Source organism: Colletotrichum godetiae (assembly GCF_030913485.1).
Source record: "Colletotrichum godetiae strain CBS 193.32 chromosome Unknown BDP55scaffold_22, whole genome shotgun sequence".
Classification (NCBI taxonomy): Eukaryota; Fungi; Ascomycota; class Sordariomycetes; order Glomerellales; family Glomerellaceae; genus Colletotrichum; species Colletotrichum godetiae.
Window position 1 is genome coordinate 598,009 of NW_026851270.1, and position 22,267 is coordinate 620,275.

Sequence of the window (22,267 nt, forward strand, 5' to 3'; positions counted from 1 at the left end):
TCTCCAGGAAAGCTAACTTGGTGGTTCTTTTGTCTGGTCGAGTCAGGCCCCAATGCCGCCGTTTTTCTCAGGAACCGCCTTTGATGCAACACTTAGCGCGGGTGAGATTTGAGAATGAGGGGCCAACGGTTCGCTCCATTCTCCGAGTCACTCGCGAGAACCAAACTAACCATTGCTGCTGGGCTTTTTGTTAGTGGGGAAGAGGACGAGGGGGCCTAATCCCGGGAGCTGTCAGCAATCGAACAATCATGTTGTCATGACAAGACCTCAGCTGCCAACTCTGCTCAATTCTGCACCTCAACGCAGAAGCTCGGGACCGTCTGGCAGACAAAATGCCCATTTCACAAATTGGCATACCTAAACAAAAGAACTTGTCCATGGCGAGGGCTAATTAAGCGCCCATTCGCCGAAATGTTACTACGAATGGAGGAGGTAGTAATCTCAAAGCTTGACTCTTTGGCACTTTGCCCGTGTCACTTTCTTAATAGAAAAGCACATGGCCAGAGCTCGCTGCATGCGGGCGGATACGGGAATGGGAAATCGGGCAGATGAATGATCATCCCGTCGGCTGAGGCATTTCGCCATTCTAGTTCAATCTTTGTATTCGCACAAGATACGAGATATCGATTATGAACAGACTTGACTCTTTGACTGTCATCAATGATTGGACTCACCATGGTACCATCTGCCTCAAAGTCCAACCCCAAAATCAACGGGTTCTAAAGGGCCAACTCGTCCCCCAGTCCGCGTGATAGTCTCGGCAGATGATGCCTGTATTCCCTGTCAGCATTAGCCGCAGACCTGCCTGTTCGGGGATCGCTCCGCTAGTCCAATGGGACGACCTTATCGATCTGGTCTTCATGTCCGGGCGTGCCTTGCATGGACCACCTCGAATTCCTCCGCCTCGAATGTTCGCTCTTTTGCCCCAGCTCAACCCCGAAATCCCCTATTCCCGCATCTGCGCGGTGAGGCAACTTTCGGCTAACTTGGGCAAGTGCTAAAAGGGAACATGTCAGCACATCATTCGGGGTTAAGAACGGCACTTTCTGCTTGTAGAAGCTGGTCTGCAGAGGGACCATCTCCCAAGCTGCCATCCGACTAACTCCGCATGCGAAGACCAAGCCATTAGCCAAGAGGCTTGAACACTTGCTATTGGTGTGAACCCCGTCTTCTTCGAGAAGGCGGTTCAACGTGTCTTGGGCAGTCTCGGCCACTTAGATGAGCGGTTCGGTCCATTCCGAAATGATCTATGATGCGTTGATTAAATGACAGCTTCGCTGCAACGCATCGGGGTGGTATGTGAAGTATTGCGATCACAACGACATGGCTTGGCATTGGAGATGAAGCCATCGAGTTCTTATAAGGTACATTTGTAGATGACGAAGGGAAATATTGGAGTTTCCACCAATGGCATAAAGCAACATAAAATGGTAAATTCTCAAATTGCAAAAGATGTACAAAGCCCAATGATTCCTGCAGCAGATAACAGTCAAACAAAGAGAAAATCAAAACTGCAAATAGCACAATGAACGAGATACAATGCCCTCGTCTACCCCTACAACCCCTTCAGTATACCACCGAGGAGACCAATCAAATCATCAGCAGTGCTTTCGGACACCTTCGTTGAGGCTCCAAAGACTCCGATATCCATTCCACCTGCATTGATCGAGGCCTCAACATCTAGTGCGTCCTGTGATATGTTAGACATCTTGTGCTGCCAGTTTCTAGTCGAAGGGAGCACATACCGGGAACACGTCTCGCACCACGTTGTTTTGTAGCCAGCGTGCCGAGCAGTTTTCCTCACTGCCATCGCTGCTATCTGTGAAAATGCCACTGGGACTGAAGTCACTGGATATCAACTCCAGCGAGATAGAGCTGGCCTCTGACATCTCACTGTTTTCTTCGCCGAGATGGAGGAAGTTGACGAAGCAATCGATCTCTAGCCCAGTCCATTCCTTGATCTCCCAAAGTCCGACAGTTGCATGAGAGGAAATGTGATGCAAGTCATCTTGGACCTGCTTGGCAGTCTGGAGGAGATCGGGATCATCTGTGAGAGACACCTTGAGTGGCACCAAGTTAAGTGTGGGTAACGTGTTCGCCAATGCCTCGGTCGACGATCTGTTGGCAAAGTAGATACCAAAGATAATATCTTTTGTTCCCTGACCTCTGAACTTCTGGAGTGCTCTGGCTGTTGCAGCAAAGAACAGCGCCGGTAGTCCTACGCCAGCTTGGGCAGAACATTTTTGGAGACGGCCAACTTCCGGGATGACTGAGTGTTTGAGGAGAGAAACTCGGCTCAATGGCCCTGAGCTATCTTCGTAACTCTCGCCCAGTGTCTGGTTAACACCATCCAGATATTTGGACCAAAATATCTTGTCGTGGTCTTTGACTTGCTTGGCATGGTTTGAAGCAAGAAAAGCCCTCCATGGACCTAAATCAACTGCCATATCAGAGGCTTTCGACTGGATCATTGCCTGCAGTTTCTGCATAAGAGCCGGCAAGCTGAAGCCGTCGTATAGCGAATGATGAATGCGTAACTTCAGTGCCCATGATTCGGCGTCCTCTTGCTTCGCATTGAGTTGTACTTGTGGGTAGCAGTGTTTTGTTGTCGGCGTTGGACCTTGCCCATCAATGACAATCCGTTTGTGAGGTCCGTCAAGATCAGTCCGTAGTATGATCTGGACAAAGGGCAGTGATCTTTTGCCTGTAGCGACCAGGCATGTTCGGAGAATCGGTTCAGAGTCCACTAGGGCAACCCAACCCGACTGAAGCTGGTCTATGTTGATAAGCCCCTTGAGGCGGTAAAAGAAGTCGGGATAGAAAACGTGGCCTCTTGCGTTCTGCCACGCTGAGACCATGTAGACTTGCATCGGTAGTGGAGGCAAAATCTCTTCAATACAAGACTCGGATAAGCCAGAATTGGAAAGCAGCACTTGTGTGTTGATAGAAGTGGGTAGCTTGTATCTGGAGGCGATATCCTGCGTTTCTGATGAAACATCAATAGGAGTAGTTTGGGCCTGGCACGCCATCTCCTTAATCGAGCTGGAAGTCAGTAACGCGCGTATTCCGAGGTTGACACCCTCCTTGCGCAGAAGCGCCGCGACTTTGATTGCGCTGATAGAGTCTAGACCCAGGTTGTAAAGGGTATGGCTCTTGCCGATTGACCTGACTTCTACATCTGCTGCTCGCGAGAGTATCCTTCGTATAGTGCTCTCAGTTGTCGTCCATTCGACATCATTTGCACCTGACCTCGTCATTGGGGTTGTTTCCGAAGGCAAGGTCGTTATTGTTTTAGCGTGGAATTTCGGCAGTTGACAGATGGAAACTTGGTCACCCTCAAAGCAGAGAAGGTTGTCGTCAGGTGTATTGATGATGAACCTCAGAACTCTATCAAGCTGATGAAGCAGTTGGTCCGTCATCCTCTCAGATACATAGGCATCCTGTCCAGCAATGCGCCAAACAAGCGTGTCTGGGGTGGTCTCCAACTCAGCGCACACAGCAAAGTCGGTTGCGGAAGACCCTTGAACAGACTTCATGATCTGGACGTTGTCTGGCCCTGAGTTGGGACTCTTCTGAAGGATGAAGAGAGTATTGAAGAGTCGCCCACCCACGGCGTTCTGGGCTTTTCGCAGAGGGTAGTTCTGGAACTCCGTGATATCGCCCATCGTCTCTTGAAGGTAGCGTAAGAAGCTCGTGGTTGAGCCATGAAGAAAGCAACGCACTGCTACGGTATTCATTGTCGGAAACATCAGAGCTTGTGATTGCTCGGAGTCACGCCCAGCAAGAACCACGCCGAACGTGATTTCAAGAGACTGTAGCAGAGTCGCAACTACCGATGCCCAACAGGCTTGGCCCAAAACCTGCAAGCTGACAGCGTGGCGTTTGCAGAATGCAGTAACTTGCTCCTGATTGATGCTCGAAACGGCCTCCGTTCGGTGGGTGACGTTCCTAGATAATTCGTCCGCGGATTGTCTCTCGGACATCAGGGATGGCTGAGTATTTGCGAGATACTGAGACCAAAACTTCCGTGACTGGTCGGTTGGCGTTTTCACAAGATCTCGTAGGAAAGGCTCAGTCAGTGGGCGCTCAACTAATTGGCTTTGATAGGCAGCAGCAACGTCTTGGTGTAGCAGAGCTAATGACCAACCGTCGTACAGAGCATGTGAGATTGACAGAATAAGCAGTGACTTCGAGCTCGTAGATAGGAGGGATAATTGAAGTAAGTTGCCTTGCCCGTTCGCGGCTTGAGCGTTCTCCTTGTGGCTTTGGATGACGTCTTGCGGCTCGGTTTGATCTTCACCAAACTTGCCCAAAGTTGGCAAGTTCGACTTCAGCACAACCTGGGCGAAAGTCTGTTTCACCTTCGGATCCTCAATCTGAACGAATACTGTGCGCAGTATTGGTGAGTGCTCCACAGTCAGCTTCCAGGCCCCCTCGAATTTGTCAAGGTCTAGTCCGCCGGCTAGCTCCAAGATGTCGTGGTTGAAGTACTGATCAAAGTCTGACTGGAGCATCTCTGCCATCATGGACTCTTGGAGAGGGGTGGGAGGCAAAACAGCCTCTGCATCGTCGAGGTTGAATTGGGTTGACTCAACAGCTTTCCATAATTGACTTTTAAGCTTTTCAAAGCCTAATTCGTGGTCGACTTCAGCTGAAGTTGCCTTCTTGTTGCTCAAGATCCTGGACATTGCAGCGATAGTTTGCGCACGCATGAGTTGAGACAATGTGAGCTCGTAGCCGTTGTGTTTGAGTCTTGCAGAGAGCTTGACGAGATCAATGCTGTCAAGACCTAGCTCAAGCAGCGCCATGTTTTCTGTGATGCTGTCCTCGGAAGCACCAGCTAGGGCAGCAATCTCCTTCCTCAAATCCAAAGCGGATGGAGTCCACTCAAAGTCTGACATACTCAGTTCTAGATGGTAATCTTTCGAGATCTCCTCGTCGGTCGACTCTGGTCTTGAAGTCAATGGTGTGCGGGGAGACGCCGTTGTTGAAGCCTCCCTGGAAGGATTTGCGGTAACAGGCAAGGAACAAGTGGCTCTTGATGTCACATCGACGATGGCATCATCAATCTCTTCAAACAAAGAGTTCATCATCGCTTCGTCGGCTACATCTCTGTGCGCAACGACCTGCACACGCAGCTGGCCGTCTGAGGTCGCAGATGCTTCGAAGGCTACAGGGTAGTCAGAAACACTGTAATCGTCCATGATGGACCACATGCCAGATGGTTCAGTGGAACGAGGTCCCTCAATTTGGAACACAAATAGGTTCTCGAAGATGGGGCGGCCTCTGGACCTGGAGCACCACTTTTGAATGTTACGCAGCGGCACGTGCTGGAATTGCAGCACAGAGGTATTGAACTCGTGGCATTTCTGAATCAGGGACAACCAAGTGTCACCCTCTTTGAGGCCGGCGTAGAAGAGAAGTGTGTTGAACAACGGTCCGATAGTATTCTCGACCTGTTCCATGTCTATAGATCGGCCAGAAACAATGACTCCAGTAGCGGCGTTGCCTGGGAAGTGCTTCTTGAAGACAGAGGCCCACAGTGCAAGCACAACCGACTGCAAAGTGACGTTAAGAGATCTACGCAAAGTCTCTAGATTGCGTGCCGAGTAAGTCTTGGTCTTCGTGATGATAGCAGCAGGGTCTCCTGAGCGCAATCTGGGAAGGGTATCAAAGGAGCAGTCACTCAGATGGTCTACCCAGAACTGGCGGCTAGAATCGTAGTTTGCCAAAGGACCATGAGCGAGAGTGTCCAAGAAGGTTGGCGGTGTCTCGTGCTCTTTGTTCAAATACTCGGCAGACACCCATCGGAGCATTGATTCGAAGCTTGAGCCGTCGTACAATGCATGGAAGATATGCACAACAAGGATGGTCTCCTCGCCAATTTGAGCCACAATCAGCTCAAGAGGATTTGAGACACTCCTGCTGTTCTGATGTATCAGGTCTGGAAGAGCGCTGGAGAGTAGTGGCTCGATCTCGGCAGGGCTGCGATCACGGAAATCTCTCCATGAGAGCTGAACGGACTTAACTGCGACTTGAGCAAAACCAGCGGGTGTCTGGATGAAGCTAGTTCGCAAGATCGCATGAGCTCTCACCATGTTCTCACAGGCGTTTTTGAGCTTGGTAATGGACACTGCTGGTGCGAGCTTGAGGCGGAACGCAGTGAAGTAGGCACCTTCATCCTGATCTGACATGAATCGCGAAAGCATTCCTTCTTGAAGTGGCGTGCATGGTGCGACGTACTCGATGTCTCGGTCATTTGTCAATCCAAGCTCTTGGACGGCTAAGGACCGATACCTGTGTCCAAACGCATGGATCAGCTGGCGTGCCTCTTGGACACTGCTGCTCTCATTCGAGGACTGGCTCTCTTGCAAAGTTTCAGCCAGGTCTCCTAGACCCGGGTTTCGTAGAATGATCTGAGGCGATGCTCCAGCAAGGCCACCCTTGCGCAATAAGCGTGACAATCGCAGCGCCGAAATGGAGTCAACTCCGAGGTCGAAAATGTTGCTTGACAAAGACACGTTTGTGTTCTCACCCAGGAACTCTCTCATCTTCGACAGGACCAGCCGTTGAGTGTCGTTGATTGGCTTAGAAGCTGTGCTTGAAGATGATGACAGCTGCACCAGCTTCTCAGGTGTGATAGTGCGGAAAAGTTGATTGAGCTGCTTGATATCTGCCTTATTGTTGGGAGATAGAGGGATTCGTGGAACATGGAAAATGTATGAAGGCACCATGTATCCCGGTAGAGTATCTCTGCAGGCTTTCTGAACAGAACGGACGAGGGGGCCAGTATTTTCTTCGTTCAAGACCTGAAGTTCATCCTTAGAAGCACCCATCGACGTGCAGCTGAAAAAGGTGACCAAAAGATCCTTGTCGAGGCTGCCGTGCTTGGTAACCAAAGTAGCGACATCGCTGACTTCACGAACCCGAGTACGAATGGAGTGGTTGATCTCTCCTATTTCCAAACGCTGACCTCTCAGCTTGACTTGATCGTCAGCCCGACCAAGAAAATCAAAGCAGCCATCATGTAGTACTCTGACTAGGTCTCCGGTGCGGTAGACGCGTTCACCATGTCTTTCGAGGAAGGGGAAGCGCTCCTGAGTCAACTCAGGTCGCTTCAGGTAGCCCTTACCAACAAGTTTGCCGGAAACACAGAGCTCTCCAACACCGCCTTTCATGACCGGAATGTCAGTGCCGGGATGCAGCACGTATGAACCAACATTGTCAAATTGTTTGCCAATATTGGATGCCCGGCCATTCTGTGGTACACGCTGATACATGGTGACTCCAATTGTTGCTTCAGTCGGACCATACGCGTTGTAGATGATTCCAATGGGGCCCCAAACATCGAGAATTTCCTGCTTGAGAGCTTCTCCACCGGTAATGAATACTCCATTCCCTCTTGAGAGGCTAGGAACTTCGGCTGGGTCAAGAAGACGTGCCAGACTGGGCGTCAAATCGATGTGCGTGATGTTGAGGCGGCGGATTGTACCAGCGAGGTCATCCAGGATTAGATCTCTAGGCGCCCCGACCAGAGTCATTCCCACAGACCAGCTCCAGTACTGCTCCAGAACGGACACGTCAAAGTGGAACGATGCAAATTGCATCCATTTGGATTTCTCGTCCCAATGTCCATCGAACAGTCTTTGGAATGCCTTCATGGCCTGAACTGCATTCTCGTGGGTTATCTCACATCCTTTGGGGGTTCCAGTGGTGCCAGAGGTGTACAAACAATAAGAATTGTCTTGCACGCTGAGACCTGCGGGGGCAATGAATTGTTGGGGCTGGTGACTCAGTGAAGTATCGTCTATATGAATGATGGGTTGCTCAACGGTAAAGTCGATGTTAACATTGGTCAATAGTACCAGAGCGCCAGAGTCTTTAAGAATGAACTCCTTTCTCGCTTTTGGGGCCGACGGGTCCAAGGCTAGGAAAGCGCAGCCTGATTTGAGGATTCCGAGAATCACAAAGCAGGCCTCCGGGCACTTATCAAAGTGAATTGCAATGGTCTCGCCAACTTTTGCATGAGGTGACAAGACATGCGCGACCTGGTTTCCCTTCTGGTTGAGCTCCCGGAAAGACCATTGTCGAGAGATCGGAGTTTCGCCGTCGAATCCAGTAACAAACTCAAGGGCGATCTTATCGGGATGAGTCTCAGCCTTGGTCTCGACAAAGGTGTGAAGGAAAGGCTCTTCAGAGTGAATTGTAGGCTCCAAGGGTGGGATGATAGAGAAAATTGACGGGTCACTGGCCCACAGGTCGTCTGCGGTCTGCTCCGGGCACTCGACAAGATGTCTCAGCACTGCGTCGAACTGGTCCAGTAAATGGATTGCTTGAGCCTTAGGCAAGATATTAGTTTTGAAGGACAGGCGTAACTGAACCTTTCCGTCAGGAAGCGGCTCAACTTCAAAGGAAACTGGGTAATCCAAGTTGCCCTCATCACTGACAACTTTCCACGGGAAGTTGGGAGTGTCATCGGTTGGCATTCGCTGATACACAAGCAGAGTGTCAAACACTCTAGCATTTGGATATCCAAGCCATCTCTGAACTTGTGCTAAGGGAGCATTCTGATGCTTCAGAAGCTGGTTATTGTAGTCAAGCATCTGTTGAACAAGCTCAGAGTTTGATGATCTGTTGTGTGCGACGACAGGCAGAGTAGTGATGCAGGGGAGAATGACGTTCCTCGTCTCATCGCTCATGCGACCAGACAAGACGATGCCGAACACTACATCTTCTTCGCCTAGATATGCAGACAAAATCCGGGTCCAAGTCGCTTGTAGGGCACCCTGGATCGATACACCAACTCTCCTCGCGTTTTCGGATAGCTGGGTGAAGTCCATGCTGGAAACACGTTTTTCAACAATCGATTCGGGAGACTCTTCCGTCAGGGGAGTTAGAGTTGGGAAACGATTGACCACAACTTCAGGAGCCTTCTGCTGCCAAAAAGCTTCTGCTTGGCTAGTATCAAGAGAGGCCTGAAGAATTTGCGAAAGACCGTTTTCGATGGGCGCATGTTGAAACATAGGCGCTCCCGACAAAAATGCGGATAGATCCTGGAGAATCAACTGAAAAGAGTATGCATCGTAGAGCGCATGGTGCATAAGCACATGCATTGTGATGCCTGAAGAGGTTGATTCGAGAGCCAAGGCCCAAGGGGATTGCTGCAACGAGCTCAAAATTGTGTGCGCAGTATCTAGTTTCCACTTTGTGACACTGAAGGAGTCAAACGCGTGATTGTGAATCGTGATACGAAGTTGAGAGCGCGTTGCTGGTGTTTGGACCATTGCAAAAGATGCATCTCGAAGTTGTGTAGAGATAAATCCAGTTCTCAGGATCTCATGGTGATCGAGTAAAGCAGCCCACGCATCCTCAACTCGATCCATACAAATGTCTTCGTTGAGTAGGAAAGCCATGTAATTGAGGTAGTCTTTCCCCTCTGATTGGATAAAATCATTCAGCATAGCGGACTGCAAAGGTGAACATGGCAGGATCTTGACAAAGTCACCAGCCGAAGAGGAGTCTCTGACTGCTTGCTCAAATTTGGCAAAGTCATACTGACTGGTGCCCTGCGTGGCAACACTCCGTAGGCGAATGGCCAGTTTCGCACATGTGGGAGATTCAATGACATCCAAGGCAGATAACTCCAGGCCTTGCTTGCGCATCATAGCTGCAAGTTGCACTGCATTGATGCTGTCAAGGCCTAGCTGGAAGATGGTCGTCGTCTTGCGGATATTCGAGACTGGGACCATTGAGAGCTCGGAGATGATCGACCGAAGCTGGTCCTCAGCTTGGCTCCATTCTTCAGTGATGGAAGCTGCTTCCGCGTCCGAATGCTCAACTGTCTCTGAGATCTTCTCGATTTTGAGACGTTCAAGAGCCTGCCTTGTTTCCGGCGCCAACTGATCTCGTATAGGAACTCTGGAAGCAGGATGCATTGCTATGTGTTGGGCGACATGCAGAAACGTGTCGAGCAGTCCGACGCTAGCTTCTTGCGCCATGAAAGGACTGCACTTGAGGTCAATCTACTAAAATTCATTACAGCTAGACAGTCTGCAACTTACCTGTTAGAGTGAAGTCTGACAGTCATCAAGTCGCAAACAGGAGACGGGACCAATTCACAAACCAGAGGTACCTGGACATTTTCATCAGCTCTTTCCTTTCCTTAGAAATTCGGGGGGACGGGAAGGGGAGGGGGCTAGGGTTGGAGGCATCCAGCTCATAACTCACATCCATGGTTCCATTGTCCTCAACTAGTTCCCAGATGCAAGGATCACGGTCTGGCCGATGTTGCTGAAGGAGAAGAAGCGAATCAAATAGCTGTATACCACTCTTGGAAACCTGTGTCTGTATTGAGCGCAAGGGGGTAAACTGGTGTTCCAAGAGAAGAGGATTAATGTTCTGGAACTTCTTGAGGAGAGTCATGCTTTCCGTTGATGGCGGGACTTCGACTCTGACAGGCAAAGTATTGAAACAAGGCGCGACTAAACGGTCAATACCGTCCACTGACAAAGCCCTACCACTCATGACGTTTCCAAAGCAGATTTCTGACTCTTCATATACCAAAGTCAGGAACACGGACCAGGCTGTTTGGAAGTATGATAGCATCGAAACGCCGGAAGCCTTGCAGATAGCTTGAATTTGGCTGAGGGGCATATTAAGCGGCTTCATTGCGATAATAGGTGTGGCTGACCCGGGAAGTTGGGAGCCCCCAGCAGAGAGAATGTGCTGAGCGGGCTTGAAGCCGTCGAAGTGATTCTTCCAGAAACTGCTTGATCCATCGGGGGATTGAAGAATCTCTGCAAGAATAGGCTCGTATTTCAGTGGAAGTGGGAGAGTCTTTCCGGCTGCGAGCTGTTCAACCTCAAGCAGGAGTGCATCCATTGCCACGCCATCGTAGAGCGCGTGGTGACAGGCAAAAGCGAGGTAAACATCTCCCACTACCTTGAGGATAGCGAGTGAAAGTGGTGGGATTTTCGAGTCCACTGCGTCGGGCAGTCCCTCCACGTGCTGGCTGGCTGCTTCTTCTAGACTACCTGCCTCGATCAGGTCCCACGCCATGGGCACAGAGTCTAGCACAACTTGCGCAACGGCACGTTTTGGGTCTCTGGTCGACACAAAACATGTGCGAAGGATGCCATGTCGGCAGTGCATTTGCTCCCAGTAGCTCTTCATGTCTGTATCAGAAACGTGTAGTCTAAAGATCATCTGATTTGAGTAGGATGATCCTGTGGTGGACGAAAGCATGGCCTCTTGGAGGGGGGTGCACGGCAGAACCGAAGAGACCGATTTGTCATCTTCTGCGAACCCTCGCTTGACTTCTTCAACGAATTCCCGAGGAAGCAACGCGGAGGCACAAAAGGCTGTGCTCGTGGTGGTAGATGTGTCGGCAAGTATTTCTTGGGCCAAGCGAGCTACGCAACCCGTCCGAAGGATCGTTGAGACCGGCACTCTGCGATCGAAAGAAGCTTGTAAAGCCCTCGCGAGAGGAATCACTGATATAGAGTCCAGTCCAAGAGCAGCAAAAGGCTGCCATCGAGCAATGTCTTCCGCCGCTACATTAGTCGTCCGAGACACGGCCGTTCTTACTGTTCGTTCAGCTTCTGACCAGAAGCTTTCATCTTCCTTCTGATGGAGAGAGCCTGCAGCGCGGTCGATGTAGTCTCGACTCAAGTCGCGGAAAGATACTTGCAGCCGGGCTCTATCAACCTTGCCACTAGATGTCAACGGCACGGAATTGATTGGGACCAGGTAGCTCGGAATCATGTAAGTCGGTAAACGGGATCGAAGAAGGCCGAGAAGGGTATTGTTTGCTTCAAACAGGCCTTCGTCGATGGGCAAGATCCCAAAGTCATCATAGGATTGCCGAGCAGGCACATAAAATACTGCCAACTGAGACGTGGATGTAGTTGCGTTGCTGACGATGACCACCACACTTGAAGTAGCGATGCTCGAGGTCGTAAGAATACTGCTGATTTCGCCAGTGTCAATCCGTTGTCCACGTAGTTTCAACTGGTCATCCATGCGTCCAAGGACCATCAAAGATCCATCTGGAAGCATCCGCCCCATGTCGCCTGATCGGTAGATTCTACCAAACTGCGGGTGGTCGAGGAACTTGAGCTCAGTAAGATTCTTCATCCCTAGATAGCCGGCTGCAACCTGATCTCCTCCGAAGCAGAGCTCACCAACACAGCCAATAGGGACTGGGTCGGTCATTGTAGAGCCAAGAACAAAAGTCGAGGTGTTGTCGAACGAAAACCCAAGATGGTCGATGAAGTCCCCAGGCTTCATCTTTTTGACAGTGCAGATGTTCGTGGTTTCAGCTGGGCCATATCCTACACATATGATTAGCTCATAATCAAAGTCTTAGAAGCAGTGTGAAGCATACCTTGATATAGTAATCCGGTCCACTTCTCTGCCACAAGTGCAGTCATGGGCTCACCGGCAGTAACAAGGAAATTAACTGCGGGTACGTTGCGAGGGTTGACCAAAGAAGCAACCGTCGGGGTCATGCTGAGATGAGTGCATCCCAAAAACTGGATGGCACGCTCCAAGTCCTCAAAAAGTGTATCATTGGTACCAGAGCACAAACATGCTCCAACCTTCCAAGTAAAGAAAATCTCAAAGACTGAGACATCAAACGCCTGTGAACATGCTTGCAGGAAACGAGAAGTGTTGCTATGAGGGTATATCCTCGACAAAACGTCGAGGTTGCTCACGGTATTCTTCTGTGTGACTACCACGCCCTTAGGTGTGCCTGTGGTTCCAGATGTATAGATAACATATGCTGGGCGCGAAGGGTCTACAGACAGACCCAAGTTATCCTCCATAGTGTTGAGCGTGTCGATTGACAGGGCGTCCACGAATTGACAACTAGAGAGGTCGCCTAGACTTGATGAAACGGCCGCATTGGCAATACAGATACTGACCTCGGCCTGCGTCAAAATGAGCCGGATTCTATCCTTCGGGGTGGTGGGTAAGAGAGGCAAGTATGCGCAGCCAGCTTTGAGAATGCCTAGTATCGCGGCATACAAGGAGATTGACTTCTCCATAATTATGCCTACAATGCCGCCCTCCCTCGCGCCCAGATTATGAAGATGCCTTGCGATTTTGTTAGCCGAGGAGTTCAGGCTGCTGTACGTCATCGTGTCGACGTCTCCATCATCAAGGGATTTTGCAAATCGTATGGCTGTGGCACCAGGTGTGGCACTCGCCGACAGCTCAAACATTGCCGCCAGATCCGGGATCGTCGAGAGAGTTGCAGGTTGAACGTTGAAGATGGAAGTGAGTCCTTGGGATAGTGATTTTCCGATCGTTTCCACTGGACTTTTGGGCTCGAGTATAAGGTGTGAAACCACCGATTCCAACTGTTTCATCAGAATCTCGGCGTGTTCTGCCGTAAATGCGGTGGTGTGGTAGGTCAGGCGACAAACTGGGCTCTCAGCGGAAGGCTCAATTTCGACAAGAAGATTAGTCTCTAGGAAGTCCTGATGAGACATTTCCCGAACATGCCCCTGTTTTGCTTGCTGACTGTAGAGAGACTCTTGGTAGACAAATAGCACATCAAAGAGAGCATCTCCGGGGTTCACGCCTGCGATTCTCTTGATGTCCGCCAACGGCAAGATGCCGTGTTGTAGTGCGCCACGGTTCGTGGCCTGGATGTGGCGAACGAGGTCAGCGATGGTTGCAGTCCCGGCTAGATTGACTCTCAAAGGCGTTGTCATGATGCAAGGACCCATTATGCGCTCAATGTTCGTTACCGGAACGGTTCTACCTGACGAGACTGAGCCAATTACAAGGTCCGTTTGTCCTTGCAGCCCGGCCCAAAGCCACAGCGTAGCAGCTTGGAAGAAGACTTGAGGATGGCACTGGAGCCGTGACCCGGTCTCCATCAGGACGCTCTGTGAGATGTTCATTGTCTTGACTGCAGTTCGAGTCTCAACAACATCAGCAGGGCGTCCCATTAGACGTGGTAGGTTGTGTCGTTGCCAACCAAGCAAATGATCCGCCCAGAATTCACGCGCCTCATCCATCCGACCTTTGGTGGCAGGCTCCGCGTAGAATCTGGAAACGTCTCGGAACTGGGGTCTGGTCTCGGGCACTCCACCATCGGCTATTGTGGAAAAGTCTTTGATCAGCATGTCGGCCGACCATCCGTCGTAGAGTGCGTGATGCATCTGGAAGAGTACGATTGGTCCAAGACCTTGTTGACGTTCCAGAATTTGGACTTTGAGAGGACGCAAGTAACTCTCATCAGAAACCAGACTATAATTCTCGTCCAGATGGGGGACAATTTGAATAGAAGACTGGGGAAGCTTGCGGTAGATGATTTGTGCGAACCTATGATCAAACGATACGAACCCTGAGCGAAGGATCTCATTATTCTGTGCAATCCGGTACGTCCACTGCAAAACTTCCTGCGTAGTATTCTCGGCCGGAAATTCAAGCTTGATCCAGTTGCAATATGCCTGTGGATTGACAGATGTCTCTGCTAGCATTGAGTTTTGCAGAGGTGTGCACATTTGAAGTCGTGCGATTTCGTCTTTCAAAGACGTGAGGTCCGCTCGTTGCCCGAGCAGCTGGTCCGTGTGTATTTCGCAGGGATCCATGAAGCCAAGCATGTGGTCTTCTTGGTCTATTGCTGAGGTTGATGCCGTCGCTTGTAGAGAGTTGAACAAGGCCGAAAGAGTCATGGAGTTGAGAATGTCCGTTGCTGATGCCCGAAAACCGCCTTCCCGTAAAGCCGAGGCAAGTCTTATTGCCTTGAGAGAATCAATGCCCATGGATGCAAGCGAAGCCGATGGAGAGATTTGAGAATCGAGAAAGGTTGACACAATTGATAATGCCTTCCGTTCTAGTGGGCTAGCCGCTTCAAAATGGTCTTCGGGTTGAGATGCTGTCAATGACATTTTGTATTCGTTCATGAGTTGTTTCCGGTCCACCTTTCCCGAGGGCAATCTTGGGAAGCTTGTCTTGATGACGATATCACCAGGCACCATGAATGACGGGAGCCATGTGCGGCAAGTGTTGAGAATGTCTTCCACATGATCTCCCGAAGCAAGTTGGTCGTCAATGGCGCAAAATGCAACTAGAATCCCGCCGAGAACCATGGCAATCGCACTATGACACCCGGTGGCTCGCATTGCTGCTTGCTCTACTTCGCCGAGCTCGATTCTTTGACCGCGTAGCTTGACCTGCCCGTCAGATATCCTCCCAAGACATTCCATGGTACCGTCTGAGTTCATGATGGCCTTGTCACCGGTGCGGTAAACACGGCCTTGCGGAGTATTGAAAAACGCCGCATCAGTCTGTTCTGGCCTATTGAGATAGCCATTGGCGAGTTGATACCCTCCGACGACGAGCTCACCAAGTTCGCCTACTGGAAGTATGTTGAAGTCAAAGGGGGAGTCGTCTTCGGGGATGGCGACGACAAAACACGAGACGGAATCTAGGGGAAATCCGATATTCGAAGAGGGACAATCCGTGGGGTATCTAGGTCTAAGTGTGCTGCGTATCGTTAGTTTTCATGATGCCAATACGGACATGCAATGACTTACCAGTGGATGGCAGCTTCGGTTGGGCCATACATGCCCCATAACATGCTGTCCGACACGTCGCTGCCGCCAAACTCGCGGACAACGGACTCTGTCAACATTTCACCAATTGTAAGGAGGAGCTTCAGACAAGGTGCGTTTTGCCGCGAGCGAAGAAGACTACCAGCGACAGTAGGCGTCAACTCGCATGCATCGACCTGCAAAGTCCTGATGACATCAGGAAGATCGTTGAGCATGCGACCACGATCGCACGTAACTAGTGTTGATCCGCGAAGAAGAGGGAAGAAGATTTCGAATACTGATACATCGAACGTCGGCGAGGCAAATTGAAGGAAGCGCCTAAAACTTGGAATATGCCGGTCATGGGCGAGAAGACTTTGGGTTGCAGCATCGTGCGAAACTCCAACGCCTTTTGGCGTGCCAGTTGAACCAGAAGTGTACATGACATAGGAAAGATGTTGAGGCTCGGTGTGTCGAGTTGTGAGACTTGTTGATGAAGTCAAATCATCAGTGACCTCTTCGTCCACCACTAAGACAACCCTATCTGCGTCATGAGGCATCTTTGATACCAAGTCCCGAGTGACAAGAACGACTTTCGCCGATACGTCTTGGAGAATGAATCGAACCCTCTCAGGAGGTGCATCTAGATGCAAAGGGCAGAAAGCTCCGCCAGCTTTGAGAACCGCCAGCATTGAAATATAAAGATGCGAGCATTGAGGGATGAGTATTGGTATAATGAAATCATCCGATGTGGAGGATATCGCAACCAAGCGAGAGATTCGTGCTGCCAGGGCATCCGCGGCATCGTGAAACTGGGCGTAAGACAAAGTTGATTCTTCTCCGTGGCTGTTCAGTGAGTGAATCGCAGGCAGCGATTCATTTGATGTAAGCTGCACTAGTTGGTGAAGGAGGCGAGGTCCTGGGACCCGAGTGGGATGAGGATTTAGGATGGAGAGCTGGGGCTCCAACTCAGCGTCCGTCATGTTGGCCTCGTCGTCGTCGTCGTCGTCGAACAAGAAAAGATGCTATTCCCAAACTGATGAGGAAATCTTAGTAGCTCTCCTAGAAAGCTGTAGGAAGTGGTCCGATGCACAAAGCTCTTGGTTAACCATAGCATTACAAAGGGTATCCAGGTATTAGTCGGGGCCCTCTTTTCAACGGGAAGAGCACGACGGTCAATGCACCCGAGTCCAGATCAAGATGGACCTGCAGCTAGAGGTCCAAGAGACCACGCGCCGGGACACGTCTTCGTCCAATAAGACAAGTGATGATTCACAGATCCGGTCATGTAACGGCGTGGTTCTTTAGTTGGGTGCTGGGCGATATGCCATGGGGGTAATGCGAGGGGTTGACACGGGGTCGGCTGCAGGTCTGCTGGCCTGTAAGATTGCAGCAATTACTCAGCTGGTGGGAAACGTCGAGCGATTCTACAGCACAATCCCGAAAGGTCGCCAGAGCTTCGTGTGTCGATGATGAAATAAGGGATCGTTCATTCGTGGATGATGACGGCGTGTTGGCGCGAGCTAGCCAGCTCAAGGCGGCTCGGCCCTGTGCGTAGGGCTGTTTATGACCTGTGCGTATGTCGGGCGTGTGACAACTTCAGTGCGACGGTAGACTGACAAGGAGATACAGGGGGAGACGAGGAGCGCTGCAGAATAAAGAAATGGATTGTTGGTGATCTACCACTGGTTGTCCTTGTGTGTACGGGCGCGTATGCGTATGGGTGTGTGTGCGTGTATGTGTGTGTCCGCTGGCTGAAGAGGTTTATCAGAAGCGTAGACTACCTAGACAAGCTACCGCGCTTGCAGCACACAAAGGGAACGACCAAGAGACTGCCCGCCCATCTCGAGCGGATCCTGATGTGGCTGACGGGGGATGGCGTCAGGTGTGTTAGTCGTTTTGGGCGACCTACACACAAGTTCCTGGCCAGTCATCCACAAGCTTGAATGGCTATGACTTGTGAGATCTGCCATCCCACGCCTGTTTCCAGGTTCGCGGCAGCGTGGGCAGGTTCTGAGGCCAGGCATCGGCCATCCGTTCCACTGGAAGGGAGGACCCAGATGCCGGGGGCATTTCCGGCGCTTACAGCGTCATAGCATAATAGAGCTCGCCGCGTTGCCCGAGGGCGAAACGCCGCTCTTCGCTGTGAAATAAGCTTCGACGGCCCGTTCAGTGCTCTCTAGCTGCCTCAGCCTGGGCGGCGTTTACTCGGATGTGTAACGTAAGACCGGAAGTCTGCAGACACGACTACCGCTGCAGTGGCTAGCCTGCACGGCATGCCGATGGCCGGCAGCCTTATCCGATCTTGTGGTTAGGCAAAGCTCTTGACAGCTGCTGTGCACCACGAAGCCCGTTGTTCGACATGCATCCCCGTCCGTATTTGAATCAAGGGGGAGCGATGTCGCCGTGTCCGAGGCGCTGGTTCTGGCGGGGAAAACCGGTTTCGAGCTTGGCCGGCCGCCGGCCGTCTCCCGTAAAAGACGTCGAATCCTCGACGTTTGTGTCTGCTCATGTCTCACGCTCCGCAGCTAACAACCTGCTATAGAACTTCCAGCGTCGGAAGAAGGCACGACAGGCTCGAATTAAACATGTCCTGGGGTTTTGCAGAGATGCACAAGCATGGCGCGAGATCTGACGGCGCATCCAGAACAGGCCATTTTCCCCCTGGCGCCACGCCATGATCCGCGTCGATGCTCGGCCATGTTCGCGGCTGCTGGCCGATCTCGTCTGACTGCCGGAAAACGGTTCCTATAAGCGGCAAACTCTCCGGGCACTTGCCTCGGGAGGTCATGAAGAGGGCGGTACGGAGGACGACAGCGCGGGGCTCTTTTGGAGAACCACTCAACCACCATGTCACTGGTAACTGGCCAAGATGACAAGGTGGTGGTGGGAAGAAGGCATCTGGCTGGTTAGATCTCGCCCGCACATGGCGGTTTTATCTGGATCGCTTCGTCTGTCGCTTCGTCTGGTGTGGTATCCACAGGTAGGCACGAGCCGGCGGGTTGGTATGTATTGTGATCAGGAAGCGTATGTTGACTAGGTTCCATGTGCGCGCGCAGGCGAGACGGAGCAGCAAGCTGCAATAGTCGCCTAGCATGTATGCGTATCGATATCTGGATACGACGGATGGGTTCTGGAGAAGCATCCTTGCCAAACATAGGCGCCAGGGAGAGAAGCCAATGGAGAAAGAGTCGCCGTTTGGCCGTGGGGTTACTGTCAGTCTTTCACAGGTCTGCGCCGCTGCGGTCGTGTCACCTCTCCGGCCCGTCTACATACGTGGAGGGGCGATGTATCGTTGTAAGAGCCAAAGACGCGCAGTGTGGCCCAGATGTGGGGGTTGACTGAGTCGAAGGCAGTACGTAATTCAGCAGCAGAAGAGAACGGCCAGTGCCATAGAATACCGGACTAGATGGAAGGAGATACTGCATCGAAGGCCTACGAGGGGGTCGAATGAGGCTACCGCTGAAGTGAGTACACGTCTATGGATGCTGAGGACAGGGTGAGGTAGTCTAGTAAGTGTGGTTAGTGACTGGCGGTGGTCAGCATGCCGAGCTTGGGAATGTCGAGGCAGTGGTTGGGATTCAGGTTCCAGGAGCAGGACTCAAGAAGACCCGGCTAGACGTCAAAGAAAGCTGTTTGCATTATGGATTCTACAGCGCGGTGGGCGTCCAGCCTCCAGGTCCCGGCGGCGATGCCCCGATACCCGTCGTATCCCCTCCTTCGGAAACATGGCGACTCGGCGAGCTATGGGATGGTGGATGACTAGGGATGGGATAGGATGGGATGGACGCTTGAATGATGTCGGTGGATGTCGCCAGCGCGTCGTGGTGGATGGATCGAACGGGTCCATCGAAGAGAAAATGTGGGTGGATGGGTGGATGGATGCCGTAGGACACGGCGGAAACGAAATCCAGGTCGACTACCTACTCGGGTATAGGCTGGATGGTATTCTCGGTCTTGGTATAAGACTGCGAGAGGGACGGCGGGATTGGGCCGTATTCGGTGGTTGTTGGTCGGCAGTCAGTGGTGATGGTGTTATAGACTTGGGGTTGAACCTTTGGTATTCCGCGAACGTTGAAAGGAGGGCGGGCATGTATTCCTACAGCAAGGGCAAGACGAGAGTCGGGTCTGAGTGAACCGTAGATACGGAGTACTAGCGACGGGTGGAAACGAGGAATACTTCTGGCAATGAGTAAGTGCAAAGCCGGTTATGCAATGTGCGTGCGAGATGTTCCGTTAGGCTGGAGGTATCCGTACGAACACTCCGCAACACACAGAAAGGCGTGCAGGATTCCAGGCATGCTGAAGCCTGCATGCTGTGTGCGACTTGTCGGCAAGCGGGCGGGTGGGAATCCATGTGAAGAGATTTTCCCACCTTCCCTGTCTTGACGCTTCGGTTCTTGCCTGGTTCAGACGAGTTCGGAGTGACAGTGTGACTTGAGGTGGTGCCTTCCATCGGGTTCGGCGAGCGCTCCTGCTCCTGCTTCTGCTCTTGTCCCAGAGGTGTGCTCCTGCTTGTTGTCGGGTTCTCGTTTGGCCCGACGGCACTTTCCCATTTGCAGCCAACTGCACCTCAGTCCTGCCGGGTCCAAGTCCAGGGCAGTGTGCACCTGCTTCGTGGTACGAATACCTCCTACAATGGAAGTGAGGTAACGTACCCAAGTTAAGGTACGTGTGCACAGGTAAGGTACCTTAGTTCCAGCGTGCCAACGTCCACCTTATGCCCATGCCGCATGTCGAATTTTTCTTCAGGTGCCTTTCCCCTGCCTGCTTGACTGTCTGCCCGCTTCCATCGGCAATCCCCTCCCTGCGTCGCTTCTTACCGTTGTCACCACCTACCTTACGGATACATACCAGGTAGTGGACGGATACCGTGCCTATTTTACCACTCACAGATGCAGAAAAAGGCTGTGGATGATCGCCAGTGGATGCGTGGTGAGTTTGACGCTAAGAGAGGCCATGGATTTCACGGATTCCTCATCCATGGGTGGCTATTGAATCCCCGTCTTGACAGGGAAAAAAGCCTCGTCAGACCAGGGCTTCATCGAGGGTTGGACGGGGGCCATCGTGGCATCGTCACTGGGCCCAATACAGCAGGTACGTACGCCTTACCTAATTAGACCCGGATCTTATCAGATTTAGATAATCAGATCATCAGATAACTCGGGCAAAATGATGCCAACGGCGCCCAAAATTCCCGCAAAACCACCAAAACCACACAACCACATTTAGCACACCCACCCACTGGCCCCAGGCTTGCCAGGCTAAAAACCCCACTGCCGCAAACTCCGACGAGCGACATATCCTCGGTTGACTGCTCTCAGCCATTCGCTTTTTTTTTTCTCGTTACTCTGGAATTTTTCAGTTCTCTGTGCGTCTCGTTCGCACATCGAGCCACAAATCTAATACACCTCCAGTCCGCTGCGAAACCATGAATCACCTCCACGCTCACCAATGGATCCGGGGGGCTCTTGCGAGGAACCTCCAGTGTTTGTTTCCCCATATACCCATTGCCCACGTTTGTCGCCTGCAAATCTGGTTGCTCTGGGCTGCCTATCCTCCGCCTCAACTCCGGTCTCCAGCCCGCATTCTTCGTGATACACCGGGACAGACTCTCGCGTTCCCTCTTCGCTTACCCATGCAAAAAGGTAAGTAGTGCACTGCATTACACCCGAATGAGGCAAATTGATAGTCCTCTAGCATAGTAGCTACTATAGTGCTGTGGGTGGCTGTCTCCCTCAAAATCAAGTCTTCAAGTTAAGGTAATAGTAGTGATGGCAAGTTACCTTACTTTACTGTGCACCTAGGTACCTAAGGTAAGGTAGGCAGCATGGATAGCTCCAGGAGCGGTACGTACTGCAACGGATTCTTTCCACATCTTGTCAGATTAGATCCATCACCAAGTGCGTCTTGGAAGGGAGGCAAAGTACCTCATTCTGCATGATGCCAGGGCTCACACTACTGCGCGTGTGAGTATTCATTCATTCACCCTCTGCGCTAAGGCAAGGTCCTCTCTCAATACTACGCAATGGGCTTATGGATGCATTCTAGATAGTCTCGTACTCTGTACAAGCACGAATCTCCAGTACTCGGGGTTGATGTCGACACACCCCCTCAAGGCCTCGCGGTGGCACACCTTGGAACCTCAATCCCGAGGTCTTCTCGTGAACCCCTGGTCTCACTGCCCGCTCTCGGAGCAAAGCTTTGCACCATCTCAATCGCCCGACTCATGTTTCTTGGTGATCCTGCCGCCTCCACAACGCGCATTGGATCGCAAATGCCCCGGTCTTTCCACATTCTACAACCCGTCAAGACTCTTGGTGACCATCTGCGACGCAACCTGCATCTTGGCCCCCTTCTTTTTGAGCTTCGAGACGTGTTCGACAGACGCGCCGCAGCCCTGTGTCACAATCAAGTTGACGAGCAAGACATTGAATCGCCAAAGAAGAGGTAGGTAGGTACTTTTGTCAACAGTACCTACCGTTCTTGCTGTGGATTGTTGAAACTGACAGAGTCGCCCGTGACCTTCGGCCGCCTAAAGCTACTTGCCCTTTCCTTTTTCATCCCCAAGAGAAGCAGCCTCCACCGGTGCATGAGTTTCCATTGTTTTGCCTCAATTCAAGGAGGGGAAGGACAGGCAGGTAGGGCAGGAGGTAGGCAAAGTACACGTAAATGCTTCCCAAAAAGAAAGAAAAAAAACCAGGTGTGGTTTGTAC

General features: G+C 51.6%; 2 protein-coding genes across 2 annotated transcripts; one reads left to right on the forward strand and one right to left on the reverse strand.

Moving 5' to 3' along the window:
* Window positions 1–1,555: 1,555 nt before the first annotated feature.
* Window positions 1,556–16,534, reverse strand: BDP55DRAFT_553029 (amino acid adenylation domain-containing protein; the record flags this gene model as incomplete). The annotated part of the gene is made up of 6 exons (XM_060569260.1): window positions 1,556–1,690; window positions 1,746–10,005; window positions 10,062–10,132; window positions 10,228–12,332; window positions 12,386–15,504; window positions 15,555–16,534. The coding sequence occupies 6 exons, from the start codon at window positions 16,532–16,534 to the stop codon at window positions 1,556–1,558; spliced, it is 14,670 nt and encodes a 4,889-aa protein (XP_060429312.1).
* A 2,745-nt stretch (window positions 16,535–19,279) lies between these two features.
* On the forward strand, window positions 19,280–22,005 carry BDP55DRAFT_632474 (uncharacterized protein; the record flags this gene model as incomplete). Its single annotated transcript, XM_060572430.1, has 10 exons — window positions 19,280–19,677; window positions 20,053–20,200; window positions 20,304–20,408; window positions 20,447–20,486; window positions 20,566–20,648; window positions 20,917–21,199; window positions 21,301–21,313; window positions 21,359–21,367; window positions 21,502–21,520; window positions 21,607–22,005. 10 exons carry the CDS (start codon window positions 19,280–19,282, stop codon window positions 22,003–22,005), a joined length of 1,497 nt encoding a protein of 498 aa, XP_060429313.1.
* Window positions 22,006–22,267: the final 262 nt, after the last annotated feature.